Genomic DNA, 13,457 nt, shown 5'->3' on the forward strand with positions numbered 1-13,457 from the left:
ACAGTGTCTAGAAGGAGTAAATGATGATTCAAGATAAACCTTTCTCTTCATCTCTTCTATTTTCAGTATTTCCGAACTTGTCTAGTTTACTGACTATATCACAGCCTAGATCATTGATATAAATTAAGAATAGCAGTTATACTAGTACGGATTCCATTAGTGTATCCTTTTATTACATCAGCCCCAATTTGCTGATCCACCCCTTATCTGTACACTCTGTACACTATTAAACAGTTCCAAATCCAAATATGTACATTTCTCTGTATGACTATAGTATACAATCTAAGATCTAATATTCTGAAGGAATTAATCAAAATCTTTTAGAAAAAAATAAATATATTGTATCATATGTCCTATGTATTCCTTATCATTGTTGCATGTAACTGCAACAACTCTAACTCAAAATCATCTATTTTATTTCTAATAATTATATCCAGAACTTTGATGTAATGAAAGTGAGAATTATTTTATCAAAATTAATATGTAATTCTAAATGTAAAAAAGAAGTGCCGAAAGCAAAAAATAATGGTAAGGATTAATTTCTGTACTTAGGGGGACAAGACATCTTTATGACAGAAGAACAGAAGAAATATTATAATGCAATGAAAAAACTTGGATCCAAAAAACCTCAGAAACCAATTCCAAGGCCACTGGTAAGTAATTAAGTTTCTTTTAAGTTCTTTTCATTAGTCTTGGATGTCTTTAAAGTGACGCAACATGTAACTGTCATTGAATCCTTTAAGGGTGTTTATACTAGGAATTATATACACTATATATTATTTGATAATAAGATGAAATAGTTTGCATTTCATTCAAGACGCAACCCTGCATTTAATTATTTTCATGGCAGTGCTCAACAGTGGCTGAGCAAGTAAAGGTACTTGCTTCAAGCACAGGATGAAGTCTGTTGACATCATAGGTTTATGCCCGGGTCATGTCACTAGCTAGACATTCTGCAAGTAGTGGCAAACAAGCAGTTCACATCTGAGGGTAGGGTTGTGATTAGCTGGCCAAGGCTCCCTCAGAAGTGACTCCTGCTACTTCCCTTCGACTTACAGAGATTTTAGGGTGGCCCCTGTTGCCTCTAGGCCTCCTCTGTGTTGCCATGGAGCTTGCCACATGTCAAATACTGTGCTGGGTGTGTGCGTAGGATGGGCATGACTCCCCTTCCAATTAGATGCCTATAAAAATAAAGAAACAAAAATGTATTACTGTATTATTTCCTTCCAGTTGTTCTATATTCTTTATTCTGTATTATTTTAATAAACTTTGATTGTCTGATTTTTGCCGATGTTAACTGAAAATATCTTTACAGAGAAAAAAGCTAATATCAAATATATATATAAAATAAAATAAATAAATTAGCTTTTCCAGCAGTATAGCCTTATCATATACTCTACGATGCAATCGAGTTGAGAAAAACTGTTTTAAAAGTATTAGCTCTAGAGTTTTCAATTGCAGAATCTTTAATTATCTGTCCCATGAGAAACAAAACTGTCATATTAGCATGGTAAAAAATTGCCGGGTTTTCAGACTACTAATATTTGATATTGATCACATCACATAGAATGGAAAGAAGTACAACATTAAAACTTTCAACAACTGGAACCATGTGTTGATCTAAACCCAAATAAATGGATCCCAACTGAAATTGTTCAGATAATCAGAGCATTGATTTATTTTTTTATTCCCTCTCATACAGAACCCATTTCAAGGATTTTTTTTTGACGTTGTGTCCAAACAAGCCTTTGATATCATCATCATGATTTTGATCTGCTTGAACATGGTAACTATGATGGTGGAGACAGACGACCAGTCCAAGCGCATGGAGGACATCCTCAATAAGATCAATCTGGCATTCATTGTTATCTTCACTGGGGAGTGCTGCATTAAAATCATGGCACTTCGCTGCTACTTCTTCACTGTTGGGTGGAATATCTTTGACTTTGTAGTGGTCATCCTTTCGATTGTGGGTATGTACAACTTGGAGTCTTGAGAAGTGGAGCCCTTGCTCAATCTTGTATACAACTTTCTGGTTAATCGATAGTAAGATAAGCTGTAACATATGAATAAAAGTGTACACAAATAAGCACTCTAAGTATTTAAGTATGCTCTAAGAGGCAAACTACAAAAAAACAAGATTACCGTTTCCTGTTAGGTGCCTCATACTATTCATACTGCTTGACCACACAAGTTATCCCTTCATACAATTTTTTAATTTTCCATATTTCCCTTCATCAGATGTTTTCTATGTGTGCATATTTGCAAATTACATTGATCTACAATTGTACATATAATAACATGACTTATAAAACATTATAATATAGTTATTATGATGGTAACATCTCCAGATAAAGCTTGGTTTTTTTTTACAATTCAAATGATACTGATCATGATAAAACTGTCTTTTCAAAACTTTGTATTTGAAAAATGTCAGTCTATACTATGAGAAAATCTCCACACTGGAAACATACCCCAAACTGAAGTTTTTATATAGAAAGGACAGGACACCTCTATCAGCATTCTACTAAAATATGGGGAAATTACATTAATATTAATCATTTGTGAACATTTGATTGATTATTTTTAATTGAAAAAAATCATATTGCAGATGACTACTCCTAGTCAGCTGTAGACCAAATTGAAGAAAGGAAGTCAGAATAGCCTTGACTAATGCCTCCTCTCTAGAATTAAAAATGAGAGAGGGGATAAATTCCAGTTTAGAATTGACCCTCCTCAGATTACAGCCTTGAAAATTAACAACCCTCACAAGAAAAAAGAGTATAGATATATATACTGTAGGTACCGGTACAGAAAAGTCTTTTTATAATTGACTTGTACTTTTTTTTCCAGGAATTGTTCTTGCTGACATAATAGAGAAATACTTTGTGTCGCCAACATTGTTCCGTGTCATCAGACTTGCACGCATCGGGCGTGTCCTTCGACTTATACGTGGAGCCAAAGGAATTCGAACTCTACTTTTTGCCTTAATGATGTCTCTTCCTGCATTATTCAACATTGGTCTTTTACTTTTTCTTGTGATGTTCATCTATGCCATCTTTGGTATGGCGAATTTTGCCTATGTGAAAAAACAGGGTGGAATTGATGACATGTTTAATTTTGAAACATTTGGTAACAGCATGATTTGTCTTTTCCAAATCACAACCTCAGCTGGCTGGGACAGTCTGCTCAGTCCCATTTTGAACAATTCCCCTGAGGAGTGTGATGCAAACAAAACCCACACTGGCACTAATGCAAAGGGAGACTGTGGGAACCCATCAGTGGGCATCACTTTTTTTGTCAGTTATATCATTATATCATTTCTTATTGTTGTGAACATGTACATAGCCATAATTCTGGAAAACTTCAGTGTAGCTACTGAGGAAAGCACAGAGCCTTTGAGTGAGGATGACTTTGAGATGTTCTATGAGGTCTGGGAAAAGTTTGATCCTGAGGCAACACAGTTTATTGAGTACGCCAAGCTCTCCGACTTTGCAGACTCTTTGGAGGAGCCACTGCGCATTGCAAAGCCCAATAAAATCAAACTCATCTCTATGGACTTGCCTATGGTTAGTGGGGACAAAATCCACTGTCTGGATATTTTGTTTGCTTTCACCAAAAGGGTTTTAGGGGAGTCAGGAGAAATGGATGCTTTGAAGCAACAAATGGAGGAGAAATTCATGATGGCCAACCCTTCCAAAATATCCTACGAACCCATTACGACTACCCTCAGACGTAAGCAAGAGGAGGTGTCTGCTGTCATAATTCAGAGAGCCTACAGGCGTCACCTTCTCCGAAGGTCAATGAGGCAAGCTTCCTTTCTGTATCGTCACATAAACAGTGATGGGAACATTGATGTGGAAGACCCTCCTGAGAAGGAAGGTCTTATAGCATCCATGATTAAGGAAAACTACGGACACGAGACAGAAATGACGGAAACATTATCCTCAACCTCTTCCCCACCATCTTACGACAGTGTAACCAGAGCTACTAGTGACATTTTCCAAGTTGTGATAAGTGACCCAAGGAACACTGATCAAAGTGAACCCTTCATACATCCTGACAGAGACAGGGAGTCATTTCTGTAACACTGGTTATGAAATGCTTTAAATCTTGTTTACCGAATGTAACATAACTACAACAACACTGATTCAATCTAGTTGTACACTTTTTAGCTGCAAAACAAAAAAGGCAGGGCTTATAGGATGATCTATTTTTTTCTTGTCCACTTTGGTGGAATACACAAAGGGACTGTGTAACTTACACAAAATCCCTTTGACCCTGCTTAATCAACTGTGCTTAATATTTATATGCATGAATGACCTCTGCAGGGTCCCAACAATTATATCACTGATGTAATAATCATTTATTAGATTGAAAAAATACAATTTATCAATATTTACGAACAATGCTTGACTGTATGCATTCATTAAAGGTCTTACTTATAATGGTGTGATTCCTTATGATAGCTTATAAAACAAAACTAACTACAACTACAGTAGTAAAATGCAACACATTATTTACACATTATAGTTCTTTTCATATAGGTACAATAATCATTGTATTTGATATTTTTCTACTTGTGACAATAGCTGTCTGTTTTTCAATGGGAACGACTAACTACACTGTTTAAAATGAATGGTTCTATCTGTAAAATTCTAAAATGACAGGTTGTATCATTTAAAATGTAGTTTTAGCTATCTTTTGGCATTATTGCACTTCTGAGTTTGCATGTATTTTTATGGGGTTGGTGCAGGAATAGAAAACAATTCAGAGGGAAGGTTACTTTTGTGCTTGTCAACACAGTATCTGACATCTGCGCTTGACAATCATACTGTACATAATCAGAAACAGGTCTAGTAATGTTTTCATTAAATGGTTAGAAAGACCAGAAATTTCTGAAAGCATCGGCACAAAGCAAAAATCCATTGGCTTCCCCTGTTGGATTAACGGCAAGTATTAAAACATATATCAGGAAGACTTTTTATGCTTTCAGAAATAATCATCCTTTATGTAAAATAATATCTCTCTGAAAAGCACATTTTGGTTACAGATCTAATGCAATTGCAATTGGAAGCTAATTAACTTCTCATTAACTAATTAACTTTTCAGAATAAAAGAAAGCAAAATTAATGTGCTGTCAAAGCACATGACCTGCATGAAACACTATTCTTATTTTCTATAGTGCTATTTTTTCATTACAATTGACCAAATGACTTTTAAATTCTAAATAATGGAGCGATGAACACGAAAAGATTTAAGCAAAAAAAAAGAAGTAGCTGTAATTATGAATGTTTACTGAAGGGCTTTGTAAAGTAGCAATAGCTCCATGTGTGCCTGATTGTATGAGCTCTGTATGAACATAGGTCTGTTCATTTGATTCTTTTGAAGTCGTTCAACTTTTGCTAGTTTTTCTCTTAGAGTAAAAACACCTGAGACTACACTATAGTGTTAAATTTAAATTGCAGCACACTTTATGATTTTGGGACTTGTAAGTGAATTAATTATATAAATAATATACCTTCCTGTATTGACTTGCAATTCTCTGTTTTAAAACCACCCCTCAGAGTCATTTTAGACCTAATTTAATAACAGTTACACTAAGCTGGTAAATTAAATTAAATTTACAGAAATAGAAAAATTGTAATTAAAAAGTTGGAAAATATATTGCATTTAATATTGAGAGATATTACATAGTAAATAGAGATTTTTCTTGAAAATTCTTGATTATGTAAATATGTTTTACTTCCAGTACAATTTAATTTTTTTTTTCCACTTAGACAGAAAATCATATTTGTGGAATATACATTAGCTGTTTTATGTCAGGACAATATCTGCATAAAGTTTCATATGAGGTCTAGAAAATTGTTTTACATTCATCATTAATAGTGTTATATATAAAAACATAAAGCCTTAAATCTTCTTTAATTTTATTCTCAAGTATTTGCAAGTAAATAAATTAAGAGCGTTTCGTTTGACCAATAGAAATTGTATTAACATTTAGAGGATTTTCTTTCTTTATTCACAGTTTTTAGACACATTGGGAAAGTCTGCATCAGCCATGTCATATTTTGTGTAGCTAATGTCAGAATAATATAGAAGACCCAAGCTTATAAGAAAAGTTATTACTTCCATGCTTACAAGAAACAAAGGTGCACTGTACTGTACACTTTGAGAACACAGGGGAATGTGTTTTCCTCAGGCCTTAGTATATCTGTGTTTGCATGTTCATTCAGCTGCTAGATGTTGTACGGTGAAATTAGGGAGTGTACTCACAACACAAAATCAATGTGAAGAAACAAATGAAATAAACTAGTTATTTTTTGTACTCTACAAACCATACATACTGTTGTGCAAGAGTCTTGAGCATTTTGAATTGTTCTACACGTTTTACTCCACTGGAATGTTAAAGATTTTTAATCCTGCAAGATTTGCATTTTGCAGTTCAAACATTACCTCTCGGTTTTATGGATGTTGTTTTGTTCACCAGCTATGTACCTAAGTAGAATCAATAGAGTGAGGAGAGTGGAGCTACAGAGGAATGAGTAGAGGTTAATTCCAAACAGAAAATACATAGAAAATACCCTTTCTTTGAGTTTTTTTTAAATATCCTTTGTATTTTTCAAAGTAATATAATAATTACATGATAAGCTTAGTTTGTCTCATACAAATTAATAACAAAGTTGTTAAAATAGTACAAACACCAGTGGAGGTTTTGAGTAAGTTATCAATGTATTGTATTGTAACTCCTGATTAAGATGCCTAAGACTTTTGCACAGTCATGTTAATGGATTGTGCACATCCCAAAGTAACGATTACTTAGGTTTCCTATAATCATCTTAAATAGTAACACCTAAAATGTATTTTAGTAATTGGAAATATGGCTACTCAACATAAAGAAGCCTTTGTGATGGCACACGCAGAGCTAAACCTTCATCAGACAATACAAGAACTTTTAACTGGCTTCTAGATTTAAAATGCTTAAACTTTTATTTGTGAAGCAAACATTTGAATAAGTCACTGATGCCATTCCACATCAGTTAAGTTTTAAGCAACATTGTTGAAGGTTTATAGATATTTCTACCTAGTGTATGCCCAAAGAATATTATTTTACAATTCTTTATTTATATACAAATGGAAAACCTGGGAGAATTTATTTTAATCAATTTAAAATATAGTGTAATATTGGTCATTTTAGGTGTCATATTCAATTAAGCTAATGTAGGTTTGTCATTTAGAGTGGTTAGTTTTTATATGTTAAGCTGAATAATCACACAATTTTGCTTTAAATAAAATAAGGAGATATATTTTTTGTAAATGTTATGTAGGCTGAAGAGCCTCATTTTTGTATAGGAGTAAAATAATGTCTTTTCAGTTTAGGAATGTTGAGGCCCACACAGATTCTCTATAATTAAGGTATGAAGAAAAATAAAGAACTCAACAGGAGACATACAGTAAGCTTGATCCATCTCTGCTTGGGCATATGATTATGATTATAGGAGAACAAAGTACCCAAAAGACCATTAACATGCTGAAATCTACATTCCTTATTGTAATACCACTTTCTTCACAAAATTAAAAATTGAAGTGTGAATGACAAAGTTCTGGCGAATCACTACAAAACCCAAGATGAAATAAAGCCATAAACTGCACTATTGCAAGTGCAATTGTTGCACATTTCCTGTCAACTGGCCTTAACTTTTATAGTCTCAAAAGTAAGGGTATTTATCTTTTGTAGATCTCAATCTGAGAATCTTTTCAATATTTTCCTAGGATTTCCTTTTGTTTTTTTATCAGATGAAATTGAACCATCATGAAAGATATCACAGTTAATGAGGTTACAGTATATCTTTGGAATTCTATTCAATACCAGATCACATATTTCAGGCAAATAATATATCTAGGGTGAAAAAAAATACATAAAAATACAATTAGAATTCATAAGAAACTTTGACCATTTATTGAAAGTCTTAGTATTTTAGGAACCTCTGGTAAGGAATTAATTAAACTGGATATTTGACTACTAATAATGTAATGTTAATTGTAACCTCTCATAATTCATTGAAGACACGGTGAACTGGATTTCAGATATTCTTTTCTTTCCATTACTAATCAGTTAATTATATTTGCTTCAGGTTTAAAGAGATTTACTTTGTTTAAAATGTTTTGATTAATCATTTAACATATTTTTACCCAAGATGAAATTTTTTATTGAGGTATATGATCTGTCCATGAAATATAATCTCATTAATCAAGATATAGCTTTCTTACTATCCTTAAATATTAAAAATATTTTAATCTACTGAAGACCCCATAGTCTAAATGACTTTTTTAGCTGGACTGTCTATTTTATTAGTGTTACATATAACGTTTCAAGCGTTGCTTTTTTTGTCACCTTCTGTTTTAGTTGTCTGTTTTTCATTTTAGTCATTTCGCCAAATCTCTTTGCATGTTCTTCATATCTTGTTTATCAGTACAAGCCTGCAACTTTATTTTCTAGATTAGTATTTAGTGGTTAAACTCTTTTTGACACTGGTTTCCTATAAAAAGCACATGATATTTAATAAGAAATTTATTAAAAGACTGCAATTACCATTTAATATTTTCCTTCACACTAATGTGTCTATACAATACATTTCACATGTAACGTTCATTGTAACTCAACAGTTCTACATGCTACTACTTTTACTTTGTAGTTTTCTGAGTTTTATGAATTTCCATGCATTTTATTTCTTCCTGAATAATATTTGGAAAAAAATGAAAATCCATCTTCCATGTAATGTAAAGTTTTCAGTCTTCTAGCTTGCACAGTGTTATTGGAATTTGAGGTAATTTCAAACTGCTTCATGAAGAGGTGCGAACAATTGCCTTTAAAATCACACTGGAAAAGGGTGAAGTCACTGTAAACTAAGCATTTTTTTCTTGTATTTGGGTGTTTTATTGGTCTTTGTGGATAAAACCAAAGATCAAAAGCCCCCTTTATAGCTCACTTAAAACGGAAATAAAAACCGTACATTTCGGGAGAGAGTGCAATTGATATTCAGGTGTTTTGTGAACTAATTTGAACCCAAAACTACATTTTTGGACAGAGTTTAATTGATACTCAGTTTTCAAATGTGCGTTTCTACCAAAGAACCCCTTAGCAGCAGTTCTCAGCGTCTCCCCCAATGTTTTCCTCTCCCATTTCACCCCAACACATGTACCATGGATGTGAACAGTAGAGAGCTACAAGATAGTACAGCATCCCATGATGAAAAATGAGAGAATGTGGAGACTGTCTTTTTAGTCTTCGAGCACACACAAGGGACTAGGGATATTGAGTTTTTGATTTATAAATTCGTGACCCTGCTCTTCATCTGCTTTGAAGACGACAAAGTCTTTGTGCTATAGAGAACAATAATAATTCTGTCTTCCCCATATTTAGACCTGATGGAAGAAAGGATAAGTAAGCAGAACTTCAACTGTCTGGTACATTGCTTTAGTATTTCAAATAGTTTCTTGGTTTAACGAAGAGGAAAGGGAGGCATTTAATTTGCTCTTCTTGAAGAGATTATAGAGATTATAGAGATTGTCAGAAATGAACTGTGTAGTGTTTTGTGACTATACAGAAGCACTAAATCTTAGTTCTTGAAAGGTTAGACTTACAAATGTAATGAGAAAGCATAAAAGGATTTTTTTAAAGACTGTACATTTTAGAGAAATGGTTCAAACTATTTTAATAACGTACGACAAAGCACATCAGAATCAAAATGAGCAAATATACATTTTAAATCAGTATATTAAGATGAAGTGTATGGTAGGTAGCTGCTCTGTGTTGACTTGGGTGTAGTATTAATTACTCATACAGAACCCTCTCAATTTAGGTTCGTAATAGAATGAAACAAAAAGGAAAGACCTTTAAAAATATTTATCCAGAAATTAATATGTGGGAGATTCTGACTAAAATACACATAAAAGCTTCCTGTGGGCTCTCTTTCAAACAATTCAAACCATGCGAAAAGGAGTAATTTCCTAAGACCTTTAACACAAAATCAATTCAACCATTATTAAGGATTGTTTTGCAATTTGAACAGAATTGGATATACTAAGGGAAATGTGTATTAATAGATATTGAAAATGCTTTGATGATGTTAATGGATGTTTAAAATGTTCAATTTACCTTTGTTTAAAACAGGCAAAGCTGATGGAATAACATATTTCATGTAAGAAACACCATCAATGAGAATATTTTGGTATATTGTATTTATATCTAGTATATATGTAAAGTTTTGTATATACTTTTACTTAGAATATAAATTTATTTTTATGACCAAATTATTATTTTGTGGAGTTCTAGTCTTTACCTTTCTTTTGATCTACTCCACATTCTCAAGTTATTCTCCTGTTCATTCATGGGGATTCATGATTATACTTGCCAAGTTATGGCATAAGGTTATTTTTAATTAATTGTGAAAACACCATGGAAAATGAGAGCATTTGTATATTTTGGTTTCTGTTTAGTGGTGGTATTTTGTACAGGATCCACTGTATTTGTATTTTATTTTCTATTAAATTCCAAAACAATTACACCAGGTATCCAAATCATATATGTATGCACTGTCTACCTACAGTACCTAATTTTTAGGACATGTGTGAAAACGATGTCAACATCTGAAGCCTCTTAAATGATTTAACATTAACATGATGTAAACAACTGTCCCCCACAAGTCTCTGCCAGGTTTTGAAAGCTATGTGACATGCATGCATTAATTAAATCAAGAATTATGCCTTCTTTCGTTTCAGTAAGATTCAAGATTGTCTCCACTTCTTTTATATTCCCCTCATTATTTAGTAAAACCTAAAGAAAAAAAAACTACAGTGTTTCAGGAGATTGGGGCTACCCCAACAAAACTAATTAGGAAATGGAAGCATGGTGTGTAAGCATTATAAAACAACACTGCATGATGTTTCACTGGATTGGGGAATCTGAGTACTGTCATTTGAAATGTGATGTTTCTTTTTTTTGCTTGTAAGGGAGATTGTGGTTTTAGTTCTTTCATTGATTAGGAGATACTGTAAATTATGTTGCAAGCACACCGAGGCTGTCCCAGGCTTAAACTTTGAAAAAGCAATCCAGTAAAGGACATTTTTGAGAAAAAATATGTTTTTCAGCATGTTAATTGAATTAAAATACAACCGTCTGAATCCTTTTATGTTTTGTTTTCTGACATAAATGGTGAACATATGATGACATTGTTTTCCTAATAAAATACTGTTTAAGTTTCAGTCAGCGGAACATGCAGAACAAAACACTGAGTTCTGTTAAAGGTTGCAGATTTGGTTCTCATTTTCTCCCCTTTTCCTGTTTTTATATTTACACTAGAGCATCCTTCAGAATTCCTATTGTGTGCAAATTGTGCAAGTTGATCAAATTAACTTCTTCTGTTACATAAGGTCCAGCCTCAGTCCTTATTACTCCAACATGTCCTAATCCTAATCATGATCAACCACCATTTATTAATATTGATAAAATAATGGATACAATTGCATCACACATGAATGGCTTTCTATATTTTACAGTTCATTTTTGAAATAAAGAACATCATAAAGCATTGTGCATATTATCATTATTAAGTTAGCATTGCTGCTTTACAAATCTTGGGTACTGAGATTAGTTCCTGAAAGGGGTGGAGATTCCAAGATCTTCTTATGTCTCATTTTCCTTCTACCTTCTGAAGATATATTTGCCGGGTTAACTGGAGTCCCTAAAACTGTAGCGTACTGTAGTCCTGCCTTTCACCCTTTGCCAAGATAGACCCTAGGTTGTTGATCCCTTAACATGGATAAGTTACTTTCTAATAATGGACAGGTGGACATCTGTCCATTTAGCACCGGCTAAATAATAGTCTGGTATAACTTTGTGGGGTTGTTCGTGCTCTCATATGAAGAAGAAACATATTTTTGTTTTATATTATGGACAAGATCAGCAGTCCTGCTCTGAAGAATTGCATATCATTCCTGTTATATAAAATGGAAACCCATGATATTCAGCAGATGAATCCACAGGGGAATGGAATAGGAGAATGCATACTGCACTGATACATTTTTATAGGCCAGATATGCTCAACAGCGGTTCATGTTCACTGATTGGTAAAGCAATGGTAAAGTTATAATGCTGTCTTATTATGTTTCATTAAGGGGGCAGCAACACCTATCTCACAATATTCCATAAGAATGAGAGGCCTTTCTGGAGAAATAGCTATTGATACAAAGAGAAGACCATGCTGGACAATCAGAAATATTAAGGAGAAATTAGTTTTCTCATAGTCTTCCAGATCCATAAGCCTAAAATTCCATTTAGATCCCCTTTCCAAATGCAAATTACACATACAGTAGCTAATGGTGGGTATATATTTGGCAGTAGCAATAAGAAACATGCAAGATAATTGTTGGTTTTAAGTGTGTTTTATACAATACTGTTTCCACACCTTCTAGTAATTAAGAACTTAAGAAAGGTTACATAGAAGAGGAGTCCACTAGCCCATTTGGTACTTAGTAGCTAATTGATCCAAGGATCCCATCCAGCCATTTATTGAAAATAGGCAGGGTTTCAGTTTTAGCTTGACTTGGTAGCTTGTTCCATACTCCCATAACCTTTTGGGTAAAGAAATACATACTGTTCTCAAATGTAAATGCACCTCCAAGCATTTTTCACTTGTATCCTCAGATTTGTACTACTGTTCAAAGTTGACTTTGTCAAGTGAGGATTGTAAAGGATTTTGAATAATGGACTTGGGAAAGGTTTGGGTCTTTTTGTCTGTCACTGTAGGGCATTTCATTTGTCCCTGAAATGTACAAACATATTTCAGAGCAGAGCAACAATACCTCTCTGTGCAGTGTAAGTAAGTTCTGACAAAATGGAGATCTTCATGTGAATGATGTGGAGTATTACCTGACCAACTGGGAGAAGTCAAATGGTAAGGTGATAATTTCAAAACAAGGAAGAGAAGGCTTTCAGCTGTTGGGCTGTTCTGCTTTCTGGGGACAGAGTGTAGATCTAGATCCTCTGTTGTGCAAATCCACCAGAGAAAAGGATGTGACTGACCAACGAACAGAAGAACCTGTAGGGCAGCGTCACACGGAGAAAAATTCCAACCAGGAGAGCTAGTTTAGACGCTGTAGACAGTAACATCACGTCAACTCATCTCCCTGTTGCCATGGAAACCAATTAACTTGAGACTTGGAGCACCCAGAGATGGTTTATGACCATGCCCAATCCAGGTGTTTCTCAAGATAAATGCTCAGGTCTGACAGAGCTCGGGGCTCTGTTATTGTGTTTCGAGTCTGAGCCCCTTGAGTCTTGTTCCTGAGTTTTAACTCTGAGCCCATCAAATCTTAGTCCCTGTGCAATCCTAGTTTTTTTTCTCCAGCTGTGTTTTGTTTTGATTACTGACTTTTGCTTGCTTTGTACCTCATCT

At 33.9% G+C, this 13,457-nt stretch overlaps 1 protein-coding gene across 1 annotated transcript in view; it reads left to right on the forward strand.

The window, feature by feature from the left end:
• scn5lab (sodium channel, voltage gated, type V-like, alpha b) overlaps window positions 1-11,265 on the forward strand; it is a 210,889-nt gene extending 199,624 nt beyond the window's left edge. The window contains exons 26-28 of the mRNA XM_069191224.1: window positions 553-653; window positions 1,703-1,973; window positions 2,854-11,265. Coding sequence (XP_069047325.1) covers window positions 553-653; window positions 1,703-1,973; window positions 2,854-4,088 — 1,607 coding nt within the window. The 3' untranslated portion in view covers window positions 4,089-11,265. The remainder of the gene's footprint in view (window positions 1-552; window positions 654-1,702; window positions 1,974-2,853) is intronic.
• Window positions 11,266-13,457: the final 2,192 nt, after the last annotated feature.

This window comes from Lepisosteus oculatus, chromosome 6 (assembly GCF_040954835.1).
Source record: "Lepisosteus oculatus isolate fLepOcu1 chromosome 6, fLepOcu1.hap2, whole genome shotgun sequence".
Lineage (NCBI taxonomy): Eukaryota > Metazoa > Chordata > Actinopteri > Semionotiformes > Lepisosteidae > Lepisosteus > Lepisosteus oculatus.